This window comes from Ammodytes marinus (genome assembly GCF_949987685.1).
Source record: "Ammodytes marinus genome assembly, chromosome: 16".
Classification (NCBI taxonomy): Eukaryota; Metazoa; Chordata; class Actinopteri; order Uranoscopiformes; family Ammodytidae; genus Ammodytes; species Ammodytes marinus.
Window position 1 is genome coordinate 15900989 of NC_137220.1, and position 13340 is coordinate 15914328.

Sequence of the window (13340 nt, forward strand, 5' to 3'; positions counted from 1 at the left end):
GTCCTGGGCTGTATATCTGAGTTGCTTGATCAGTCTTTTACTTCAGATAAGAAGGAATTTTCTGTTTCTCTCGCCTCCTCTATCTCTCTGCTTTCTGCTGCTCAATCACTGCTCTATCCCCTGCATCTTCCTTGTGTGATATCAGAGTATGTTTGTGTGTGTTTGTGTGTGTGTGTGTGTGTGTGTGTGTGTGTGTGTGTGTGTGTGTGTGTGTGTGTGTGTGTGTGTGTGTGTGTGTGTGTGTGTGTGTGTGTGCCTCTGACTCATTCTAAATCTGGATGTGTGTGACCCAGAAAAGTGAGTGTATTATTATTTGGCATATGAAAAAAGATGTCATCTAAATATAACTTTTGCAGCTTTTTGTCACTTTGTACCAAAGTTTCATATTGTTTTTAAAAATACTCTATATTAAAATCTGGATTTTCATGCTTCTTTTATATTTGGACAAATGCTGAGTTAGTATTTAAAGGATTTCTTCCGTCATTTTGGGAAATACTCTTATTGACTTGAACTGCTAGGAGACAGGGGACAAGATGTAGGCCTACACCCCTCGAATTCGAAGCAACAGCCAGTAAGTAAGTTAGCTTAGCACAGAGACTGGAAGCAGGGGGAAACAGCTAGCCTTCCTCTGTCTGTAGGTTATTCCGCGTTCCTCAACAAACATGTGCCCCTATTATTGCACACGCACCATATTCTCAACACATTCTTTGCTTTTTATTTTGCCATGTCAAGACAAATTTCACAGAGCTAACATGAGGGATAATTAGTAGAGTCTGTGTGAAATTTAAAGTGTGTGTGTGTGTGTGCTTGTGTTTTTTTCACACCAGCGTAACCTGCAATAAAAAACATCTCTCTCCATTTTTATCTTGCTCTCGTCACCGAAGCATGCAAATGTAAGTGAGTCAATCAGTCGTTGCAATGCATCACTTGTCTCTGCTGGCACACCATCAGCTTTTTACAGCACACACAGGCAATGTTTAACACACCCAGTAAGTAACATGAACGCCATAAAAAAAAAGAACTCTAAATCATCACACCTCAGCGGCAGCTTCTCATGCAACTCACACAACCTCAAACTTTGTTCAGTACGTGGAGCTTGTAGTGCTCCACGTACTGAATGTAAGGTAACACATAAGTTATTTGGGATTATCTTGAATTTCCTATATACGATTGGAATTTCTTTTTTACAAAATAACTCCCACGTCTGACATGGATCACTGCTGGTTCTTTGAAAGATTACAAACAGGCTGTGAAAGACAACTCAAGCTTCCAAAACCCACAAATGCATCGTTTTATTCTGACTTTTTCTTTGACGTCGCTGAAGCTAGAAAAAGAAGATAAATCATATTTAGCAAATCTTGCCGTCAACTCAACCATGTAGATCAAGTAATTATCTCAATCGGCATGCAGACCAGCCCTCAGCAGCTACCAAGGACAGACATCAATAATTTATAATCTATATAATGGAATTCAATCCTAGTTTGCACGGGCAGGGAAAAAAACAACCCTTTTTCTGAAAAATCTCCCTTTGGAACAGATTTTTTAAATCCAAACCCAAAACAATATGGACACAAGAACTCACAGAGCCAAACAGTGATTTGGGGATTAACTGCAGTCAAATAAAGCTGGTTCAGAAGTAAAGCAAGCAAGCCAGTGCACAAATTCCTTGTTTGTTCCAATAACAAGATGACAGACTGGAGCTTCTCTCATTCGTATCTTTGTAAGACAGTTGTTTTTCCCACCTATCTAACTACATTTGAATTATTATAATAACTCCATTTGAATGGAGTGCATGACACTGCTGTTATAATCTTCAGGGCATCTGTATCAGTACTTAAAAGTAACAAGTGTGTACTGCATGGTGTTTATTGTGCTAGTCTCTGGAGATAACCTATGCTTTGCTGAGGCACAGTCGCTGTGACTTTGTCTTCCAGTAAAAAAAGAAGGCATTTTAAATGTAAATGGGATTTGCTGTACACAAAGAATACATCAATAACCTGACTGCTAATAGTCTGTCAATGTAGTGCAAACAATGGAGGAATATGAAATAACCAAAGGGAAGGAGCCTAAGGGAATGTCTGATACATCGATAAACAATGAGTTGAGATTCTGCATCAACAGTTTTAGCATTCAAATTTGTGTCCTAAGCAAGAGGCAAACATTGGCTTGTTATTATAACACAAACAAACTCACATAGACAGTGATATTTTTTTATTTGTTTACCTGCCATGAGGTTAACAATACTGTGACTAGTTGTTCAAAATCACACAAAGTTCTTTCCATTTGTAAATACAACATGAGTTTGTCATGTAAAACACCCACATGCTTTCATCAAACATGTGAAACCTATCTACAACTCTATTAATGTGCATATGGATGAATCCCAGTCACTTATACTGGGAGGGTGGTAGGATGGCCTCAAGGAAAGGTGTAAAACTAGTAGTGGCTGGTATTACGTCTACGGTGCCCATCATCTCTAGCGAGACACTTAACCCAAATACTGCTCCAGGGGCGCTGTACTATGGCTGATCCTGCGCTCTGACTCCCTCCGAAGTGTGGTTACTTGAGAGGGGATATGCGAAAAGACACATTTTAAAGTAACCATTGTCTAATAAAGTAACTTAACTTAACTTTACAGCATGTATATATCCTTAATCCACATTCACATTGCACCACCCCGAGATACCAAATAACTGTAAGCTAAGAAAGACCTCCCACATTTGATATCTTTCTGAATGAAAAGAGAAATTTCACAAAACATGTATCACAGATAATGCAACTTTTTTTCTTTCTTTTGCTAGACCCACATCATATGTACAGTACATCTAGGTCAAAGCAACCTAGACCGGGATTTTATCCTTAGGTGGAAAGGTAAGACAAAGGTTTTGCAAACAAAATGGAGACAAACCATCTCATTAATCATTAAAAATCGAGGATAGGCAGCTATGCTTCAATTCCAGATGCTAAGACCACTGATAGCATCAGAGGTCACAACCTCCCATAGGACGAAGCACAGAGTTCAGCCAGACAGACAGTGACATTATTTTAACATGACATAATTTAGAATATATAATAGAATTGCAAACATTTCGAGATGTATCAATATTGTATAAAGGTCATCTCTAGAAGGGGAAGCAGAGAAATAAGGAAAAACACTGATCCGGTCAAGCTTTGTTTGGTGCAGTAATGAGAAACACTGATGTACAGGAGCAGTTTCAAAAGGACAACTGTCATATTGGTAAAACAACTTGAAGTGGGTCCTCACACATCATAGAAACCCATCAGAAAGAAGTAACTCCAGGGTGAAAAAGTGTTTGCTATGTTAACAGGTCAGATGCTGGGGAAACTGTTATTTCATTTTTTAGGAGAATTAAGAAGTCTCAAATAATCTTGTTAGAACCCCCATGTTATGTGGTCACTTTATATAACTGGAAAAAATGGAATGTAATGGTTTGTGAATCACCTGTCAATATCCCCTTGGTCTGTTAAGCAATGGGGTGGGATGATTTGATTGGCTGATGCATAACTGGGCTCCAACTCCCAGCTGTAGTGACTCTGCCCTTGTATGTATGTATATATCACTGAGTTGAACCTGTCTGTTTTAAACGCTCTTTGGAACTCTTTGTGCCGCTTGGCTACCTGAGATGTGCGACCTTTTCTTTACTTTTTAGAACAAACAAATAATATCCCATTCTTTAAAACAAATTGCAGAAAGGCTCAGGCAAACACGTGCAAACAATTATGTACAATTCATCTGCTGTCATACATTGTCAATTGCTGATGTCATAATGTTGAGAATGTTTTACATTGCATAAGTCACTACATGCAAAATGGTTGGACCGGTCCTCATAAACTGTCAAACCATAGAGCAACCAGTTCTCTGAAGCAGCTCACAGGTGCGTGGACCAAGAATGGCAGTAAAGGTGTAAGACGGAACTGTTTTATGTTTACATTTCTATTCTTGTATTTATAATATTATATACAGGTCATCTCTAGGAAGGATAAGCAGAGAAAGAAGGAAAAACATTATCCAATCACATATGGTTTGGTGCAGTAATGACAACAAACATTGATGTACAGGAGCTGTTTCGTACGTGTGGTGAAACAACTTGAAGTGTGTTCAACACCACATGTCATTTGTTATAGTCTAAGTGAACTCTCCGAAAGAAGGACCTTTTTTATTTATTTCATAGTCCACATACTGGTCAAGTCAAGATTTTCTAAGCTTATCTTGTAGGTTGGTCTATTCTAATAGATTTTTTTTGTTATAACCCTGACCTTTTTTTTTGTCTTATGTAACAAAAAATTAAATGACTAGCAGACTAGCGTGTGCCCTTACGCCCATTGGCAGGGGAGCTGGCCCTGCCTTTCTTGCTCTGTCCCGGCAGCTGGCTCATCTTGTCCTTCAGGTCCTTGAGGCTGTACAGCCGGCCAAAAGTCACGCTGAACGGCGCCTGTCCCTCTCCCTCGCTGTGGGCCTTCTGCGCCGACGTTGTCTGGTTCTGGGAATTCCCGAGGAGCTGCTGCCCTCTGATGGAGTGGAGGAAGGAGGCCGGGGGTTTTCTAGGCCTGGCCTGCGTGGGTACAGGCTGTCGTGAGGGGATGAGGAAGCTCTGCATGTTGTGGGAGGCTTCGGCCTGCTTGTGTCCAGACCCGGACCTATTGGAACCCGGCCCTGGAGAAGAATGTCTGGGCGACATCCTGCGATGAGACGGGGCGTTCTCTGATGCCTGACTGCCCCCCCAGTGTCGAGAGTCCAAAGAAGGCGTGGACAGGGGAGGGGCTCGAGTGGACCTTGTTGACTGGGTGAGGGAGAATGCTTCTCTGTCTTGCTGATGTCCTTGTGGACGTGTGGGAAGAGTATATAAAGGCTACGGAGAGGGACAAAAAGAAGAGGCCGGAGATGATGACATATACCAATATTAATCCATTTGACTACTGTAGGTTTTGTTCTAACACTAGCAGCATGTTCTTCTCACATTATATTCCATCAGCGTTCTGGCAACTCATCCACAATGCAGTGTCAAACGCTCACACTCACAGTGATGGGTGTCATGAAAGCTTTGTTGCAAATGGAAAAGAGAGACGTACTTGGTGTCAAATGTGAGATCTGCTTTAATGTCTTGTTCATTTTACATGTCAGAACTGAGATGAAACATGCCAATGACTCCTCACTGACTAGACAGCTGTTATATATGTAAATCGTAAGATCATCGGCAAATGATTTGAACTACACCAAATAAATTGGAAACCATCAATATTTTTTCCACTCGTTAATATTGAAATCGGTGTGAACACGCGGGCGCTGCCTCATTATAGGTACAGCACGTTCATTCACACACAGTGTCCTTGTTCAATAATAATGAACTAGTGTTGAGTGTTTCTTAGTGACACTCCGCTGGTGCATACTTAATATACCTAGACACACAGACACACTACAACAGAAATGTATGGGTGGATGGAGATAGATGAATAGATGAACTACTTTCCCTACTTGGTTTTATAAAGTTGTAAAGATGTACAGCTTCTACAGCATACTCTCACGTAGTTGGAAAATGAAGAAGGTAGAAATGTTTTTAATTTAGATGAAGTCGCATGGAACCCTTTAAAAGCACTGTTTGTATAATGAGGAGAAATATCTTGAATATACAAACACTCAAACATGTGCTAACTTATATCATTATCGTACCTTCTGAGCGTCAATGTCTCTGACTGACAGGTGCTTGTCTCTCCTCTCCACACCGCTGGGTCCTAATGCCGCCCGGCCCACAGCCTTCTCTTTCTCTGCTTTCTCTCTCGCCGTAGGAACCCTCCTTGTGGACAATCCCTTTGGCTCTGCTCCCTCATTGGTTAATCCTCCCGCTTGGTTTTTTAACCTCTTTCTCTTGGCATCCCTGCTTCTTTCCGCTGCCTCTTTCAAATCTTTAGCAGACAAACTCTGTTTCTCCCTGCTAGAGGTATTACTGTCTGTAGGTCCCAACATAGCGGCAACAGCGTTATGATTGAGGTGAACAGAACTATTGGTAACAGGCTCGTTGAGAGGTGACTCGCAGCATTCATAATACTCATCCGAGGTGCTGTCCTCTCTTGGTGAAAAATACCCATCAGGCGTGTTTGTTCGGGAGTCCGGTGTAGGCGTGCGCGAGGGTATTCCGTCCGGAGTTGGTGTGCGCGCGAGAGCTGTGAGTGACCGCGATTCTCTCTCAGACATCAGCGAACGCAGATTGGGCAAATGTGTGTCGGAGAAATTTAAGCGCAGGGATTTCTCAGGTGTCTTAGTGCTCATCTGTGCTTTAGGAGTTACTTCTGCACAGGTGCCGTGAGCGTTTTGTTTGGCAGTATTCGGCACGCTGTCCGTGCAGTTTGCTTGTTTGGAACTTGGATTGACCTGCTGGCTGTTTGTGTCTGCAGCGGCTGTATGTGTGTTATTATTACCAACACTGTTTGTTGACTGTACAGTATTTAATACACCTATATCCTGTGGACTAGAATATGATATATCCTGAAGTTGATACGCTCTTCCCTGTGAGGTTTTGTTTTGTTTCACATTTGTACTTTTTGGCACTTCAGCCAAGTCTGAGCCGATTAGGGCTTTTTCTGGGGCCTTGGGCTCCTTCTGCACTGGTGCTACTCCGTCCTTCTTTTGGCTTAAATTGTAATCTTTTGAAGTCAAAGTCTTGGGTTCAACATCTTTTGGAATGATTTCCTGAATACTCCCACACTTTGCCTTTGCTGCATCAGCGATCAAAACATCTGAATGGGATTTTGGGTTGGTTCCAGCGACCAATGTGGTTCCCGATCTGTCAGTATACATTCCATAACTACCAGTCTTTTTTTGCTGCGGTGTTTCTCTGGGCTGGACAGTATGAGGGGTAACGGTGGGAGGATTAGAAGTTGGAGTCAAAGACGAAGATGCAGAGGGGGAAGAGAGGGCAGGACTGACAGTTGTAGAAGAAGAGGTGATAGGGTGCAAGGTTTGTTTGAGCACGGGGTTAGGAGCCGATGCTTTGCTGTTGGACTGGGGTGGTACATGTGCGTTTTGGTGAGGTGTGGTGTTAGGGCCTGCATTTTGGTTGTTCGTATTCAATTTATTCTCAGTGTTAAAAGTCTTAGTAGTGCCTTTGTCAGATTGACATGTTGGTCCAGATACCTCTGCTTTACCTTTGATGTTACCAGGCAATGCATTGACTTGTGTTGGCTGAGGTCGGTTCACAACATTGGTTTTATCTTGTACTGCTGTTTGGACGTGATTCATCTCCTTAGGTTCAGCAGTAAGCTGTCTAGGCTTGGCAACCTCTGGCAGGCTCTCTTTGGGCACGCTGATTGGGTTGCTAAACCTGACTGCTTGGCTGGTTTCGTACATCTCAGATCTCTGGAGGTGGGCCAAATTTGGTTTTGTCGAATCCCGAACATTAATGAAGCCAATCACGTCACTGGGGGGGTCGGGCTCTGGCCACGTGGGCACGTAATCCATCAAGCACACTTTCTCTAGGTCGACGAGTCCGGGGTGGATGTCCGGGGCCTCACTCATCCGCCTCATCTTCTTTATTTCTGGGACCTCTGGTTCTTGGTTCTCTTTGGTGCTGCTTTGGTCATCAGCAGGGCTGGGGCTCGGGTAGCTTAAAGCGACCAGGGCGTATTTGGGGTTGTGACGTTTCCTTACGACTTCGGCAGAAGGAGGCGGGGGCGCTGGTGCCGGCTCTTTGATAGGCTCAGGCTCAGGTTCAAGGTCCGTGGCGCACTGCGTGATGTCGACCGAGCTGGAGACCGCGTAAAGGATGCGGAACAGGTTGTCGTAGGTCTCCACGGCCTGACCTGAAACCACCGTGATGAGATTCCTGTCCAGTCGCGAGGACAGCCAAGTGTAACTACAGGACACACAGAAAATACAATGTTAGACTACAATGGAGTACACCACCAACTCACAGAACAAAAAAATACTTTATTGAAAATATACATAGGCGAGGTCAAAAGCAAGAAGTAAGTGACCCAAGCAGACAAATGGGACAACATTTGATGTGGATTGTAAGAGCCTCAAATGAATATGTAAAGAGGAAATGTGTCATTTTCCAGTTACATGAGGAGACCCAGTGTGTGTGTTTCTTACTCTTGTACATTAGATACATTTACAACCTGTTTGTCTAGTATACATGTTCAGAAAATGATACTGAACGTTAATAGATGCGGTGCATTCTTTATTCATATCTGTCGATGCCGCTCTCATGGAAACAAAGACAGGTGAATGCAGACAGAGATAGAAAGCTCCTCTCACGGGCTCCCTTTCTCACATCCCCACTGACAAGCACGCACGCACGTACACACACACACACACACACACACACACACACACACACACACCCACACAGCACTGACCTGTACGAGCCAGACACAGCTCTGTCTCCATCAATGAACATGAATCTCTGTGCCATTCGCCCTCTGACCTTGGTTGAGGACCGAGTGTAGAACTCTGCTCCATCCAGATAGCGTACACGAAGGTGCTGTGACACACACACGAACAAAGATTTTAGATGCCATACCTTCTGTAGATTCAAAGCCAACTTTGTAATCTGTGATCCCTGTGACACAAAGCTGTAAAACAATGACAGCAATGACTAGAACATGCAAAGAACAAACTTTATTTGTATGTTCTAGTCATGTTCATATGTATTTTGAATATACGTATATTGGATGATTGACGCTTGTGCTTAGCCTAGCATCCTCTACTGTAACGTCATTACATTCCCTAGAAAGCATGTTCACAATAACATATTTAAAGGCACATAAGGTGTAGACCAGCTGTTTGAGACGGAGATGAAAAGGAAAGTGAAACTGAAGGTGGAGCAGTTAAATAGTTAAATTAATAAATATTGTTACCAAACACAATAATGTGTTGTGTTATCTGCTTTAGTAGCTCACATCGCCCACCACTCCTGGAAATAATAATTTTCCAAACTTAAAACATTTCAGTTTATTGATTTTTCCTAAACGGTTACACATGTACGCGTGTACACGTGCAAACCCCTACTGTGCACATGTTACTGTGCACAGATATAATAAGTGGCAGCGCTAACACTGAACACTCATGATAATAAATGGGTGGTACCGTGTAGGGTGTTATAAAAAAGACTTTAACAACATTCCAGATAGGAGATCACATGAAAGGAACATCTAGTTTATTACTTTAGCTTTCAAGTCCTTTCCAGGTGTTAACAAAAGGTGTTAGTAAAAGGACTTAAGGATGCCAAACCCAATCCAACTATGAAAGAAATGGCATCTAATGTCACAATTGCAGCATGACTGTTTTGTCTGTTGGTTGATTCGCTTTTCTTGTTTTTGGTTTGTGAGTCATAGCTATTCTGTTCGCTTTGAACTTTGCGCTTCACTTAGTTAACTCGATTTTGGACCCGTTTTGTAGTTGTCAAGCCCCTTGTAAGGTGTTTGAGGTCCTTTTGACATGACAGACCATTATATTGGTTGCTGTGAGTTTAGATTTAGAGTGCGCAGCTAAGAACACTTTATGACAGAGTTGTATTGTCACATTATTCTCAGCGCGTCTCACAGTAGCAACACGTTTTCCCTCTTTCTTTGGTCACACCCTTACATTTCTATTTTGCACAGAAAATTCCTTTGGTTGACTGATGAGATAGAATCAGCAAATTAGCTTTTCTGTGAGTGTGTGTAACAAGTGTGGAGGACGCTTCCTTAATCTGCTCTAGAAAGATTTCTATGTGAAAATACCACAACCGAACAAGCTTTAATAAAAAAAAGCATACTGAACAAACTAAAATCCCTTTACTGTTATAGTGTAGTTGTAACTGCAGACTCCCTCACGGCACTTCCAGCTTCCAGTCAAATCTCATAATGTCAAAACTGTCTTCAACTCTTGCTACCAATCACCAAGCTCCCTCTGCAAACTCTTCACCTCGGGAGATTTCGCGTTAGCTGCTCATCACTTTTTCCTTTAGCCATAAACTGCCACTTGTACAGATGTACTCTTGGCGGATCAGATTTTCTGGGATGCCACATGCTAACCACGGTGATAGGTCTCCCGGATGAGACTTGAACTGAATGATACAGGACCATTTATAGCATCAGTGGTTTGGATTAAAATAACAATGGCTGTGTGTGCATGAATTTCGGCACCATGTCCCTCAACGTACCATGCCTGAGAAGTTAAATGCTGCTCAAAACTTCCTGTTATTGCAGATCTACACTGACACTTGATGGGAAAAAAACACCACAGAATATTGTACAAAATAAGAATGGGGAAAAATGGAAACGAGGAAAGGAGAGCTTTGACACAGGCAGTCTTTGTTTAATACATAGCCATTCTGCTATCAAATATTTCACTCATTTAAATGTAGGACAACGTATGTTTGTAAAGCAACCTGAGACATTTACATGTTCTGCTGCTTTGCTTATGATCCAGATACAGGTAGTACTGGACATTCGTCAGGGTGTTATTGCGTTTGTGTTTAGTTCCTCCAAGGCATAAACTGGCAGAGAGTTATACACGCGTGTCTGTTCTTGTATGGCTGTATAATCTGTATGCGATCTGTACATGTACTTATGCCTGCCAATCACTAATTTAGACCATTGTATACCTAAGCAGTATGTATTGCTCAACATAATTAGTTAAGCGCACTGGAATCCTTTGTAGAAACTATCCTGCCGAGCTTCTGCTGTGTGTATATATAGTGAAGCATTCACCCAGGCGAAAGGAAGAACAACGCAGGCACCACTGAGACTTGACTTCCACCCACTAAATACTGCAGATTTAGGTGCGAACCATTAAAGAGTCCATCATCTACTGTTTGCCTGGGATGTCTGTATTGGCAGCCTGATCAAAAGATTTATGTCTCAGTGAAGGAACTCCCTGAAGAAGCGGTTTAAATTACAGGCAACGTACAGTGTTTACGAGTCCCAGCATGAGCAAAATGTTTTCTATCACTTTTGTTTTTCACGGTAACCAGCCAATTATGGAATGAAACACCAAAGGTAGATACAAAGAGGTAAGAGGCTCATCTATGGTTCAGTGCCAGCTGGAAGGGTTTGCAGGGTGTATGTGTGTGTGTGTGTGTGTGTGTGTGTGTGTGTGTGTGTGTGTGTGTGTGTGTGTGTGTGTGTGTGTGCGTGTATGTCGACAAGAGACAAAGAGTGAGTGAAAGGCATGCACTTTCACTTAACAGCGCAAAATGAAAATCTCATGACTTCAGTTGCTTGTCTTTCTTTCAAAAGATAACGACTTAATGCATTCTACAACGGAAACTCACAGGTGTATTTCATTCTCAAAGTGAGGGTTCAGGGTGATTGTTTTGACTGTTCCAACCATCTGGGATCTTTTGACTTTGTAGTACAGCTTACTGTAAGCCTTGCCGTTTCATGCTAAACGCCAGGCCGCTATGCGCAACAATGCTATGTGTCGCTGGCTAACCTTGAGGTGTCCCGGGTGCATGTTGGCCCTCTGACACATGGACAGGAAATGAGGTAGGTTTGTGCTTTCCAGCAGGATGTAGACAGAGACCTTCTTCTTGAAAGCCACTTCGAGCAAATCTCGAAATATGTCGACATCAGTGAAGACGTCCATAGCCACTGCTATTACCTGCAGACAAACGCATACATCATACATCAAACACAGGAACAAAGTCTTGCACAAATGCACACATGCATGCAAACAAGTGAAAACACACAAACACACACTTTATTACACAAAGCAGGATCTGCCCTCAGGGTTTGAATGAACTTTGACTTTACTTGCAAACATCACACAGTGTTTAGAGTTTTCTCCTAAGAGTCTAAAACATTTAAGTAGTTCCACAGGTTTGAGCGAAAAAGAAGAAGATCAAACAGGTTTTCGTGTTGAAATAAAACTGTTAAGTCAGCAATTACGGCAAGTTATGTGTGTTCTCGCTGCCTTCCACTTATGTGAATCATACATCTCATGGATCTGTGAGCTCTTCAGGAAAATGCCCACGGGATGTTTGGGTGAAATAACACATGCCACTGAGAGCCGCTGCCTTAAGATGAGTGAGCTGCATGAAGAGACAGAGGCACACGCGCACACACACGTGCACCCTGGCAGTATAAGAGCCCAAAAAAATTCATGCAAATGTCCAACCCAACACACAGTTACATTGTGTGTGCGGCAATTATTGTCCCTGATAAAGCAGCTTAGTCAAGGTTGCACTTTACTCTCGTCTGTCTCTTTAGATCAGCGGACTGCACTCTGGACCTCATACTGGCTAAGAGAGCCCTAGCATAGTGTCATGTCAACGTAACAGTTTATCTTTTGAATGGGTACAGCTAGGCAGAGAAACAACCCATAGATAAAGGCCTATATCAAGGCATAGCAGTAGTAGGCCTATTTTAGATAAGGCACAACACCATCAACTGCTTATACTTCATAAATGTTTAATTGTTATAATTTGGAACTATTTATGTCATAGCCTATTTCTTGTCCTTAATGCTTTGTAGTTATTTATCTTGTTGTATGCATATGGTGTTTTGTGTTGTTGTTATGCCATTTTTATTTTGCTTAGGCCTATATACTTGTACAGCCATTGGAGGCATTTTTGTGTGAATTTGGGCTACAATCAATTTTGATTTATATGTTTTACATTGATCGTCTATTGCCACACAGGCTTTATGTGGAATGCGTAAAACGTAGGCAAGTGTAGCCCAGTTTAAAAGTGGAGAGGGGAAACAGACTGACCACTGCTATTAATGCATTGTAGAATTAGGTTAACTTGTGGCTGATTATAGCCAATGTTGACATACCTTTAGCGCCTGCCCAATCATTTTTCTAACAATCTCTTTGACGTGCGGCTGACCGTCCAGCGGTGGCTGCGCGTACACGCTGGTGCGCGTGACCCCGCGGTAAGCCTCGGTGTCCGGCCAGCCCAGGTCCATCATCGGGATGGACGTGTCCGACATATCGGGCCAGTAGTGCAGTGACATTGGGGCACCGTCGTCCTCGGCGTTCCCCTGAATGAGCTCCGAGCCCGGGTCATGGGGCTCGTACGTGCCGGCGAGAGCTTCCATCTCCGGGTCCGAGAGGAAACCCCGTAGGCCTCGAGCCTCCAGGTATTTGAAAAACGCCTCGCGACCATCCTGCAACAGAGCCTCAAGCGCGAGCCGCTGGTCTTCGCAGTAAATGAAATCCGGTTTGGAGTCGTTTGTCCGCGGGTTCACATGGTTATTATCCAGGCACGCTATCTGGGACAGAGCCATGTCTCGAGCACAATATAGGCTACCAAACAAAACAAAACAAATTATCTAAAAGTTTAATAAAACCCCCCACAGAGTTTTACATGACAGTTCTAAACCTCTCCTGAGTTTGA

General features: G+C 42.8%; 1 protein-coding gene across 2 annotated transcripts in view; it reads right to left on the reverse strand.

Annotated features, from left to right (window-relative positions):
• Positions 1-2143: 2143 nt before the first annotated feature.
• Positions 2144-13340, reverse strand: part of LOC307263070 (uncharacterized protein) — an 11792-nt gene continuing 595 nt past the window's right edge. The window contains exons 1-5 of one of the 2 annotated variants that reach the window (XM_080044106.1): positions 12778-13340; positions 11435-11602; positions 8374-8498; positions 5690-7868; positions 2144-4871 (exon numbers count right to left, since the gene is read on the reverse strand). The exon at positions 12778-13340 is cut by the window's right edge and continues 213 nt beyond it. In XM_080044106.1, coding sequence (XP_079900232.1) covers positions 4323-4871; positions 5690-7868; positions 8374-8498; positions 11435-11602; positions 12778-13230 — 3474 coding nt within the window. In that variant the 5' untranslated portion in view covers positions 13231-13340 and the 3' untranslated portion in view covers positions 2144-4322. The remainder of the gene's footprint in view (positions 4872-5689; positions 7869-8373; positions 8499-11434; positions 11603-12777) is intronic. The other variant, XM_080044107.1, reaches the window with a different exon arrangement.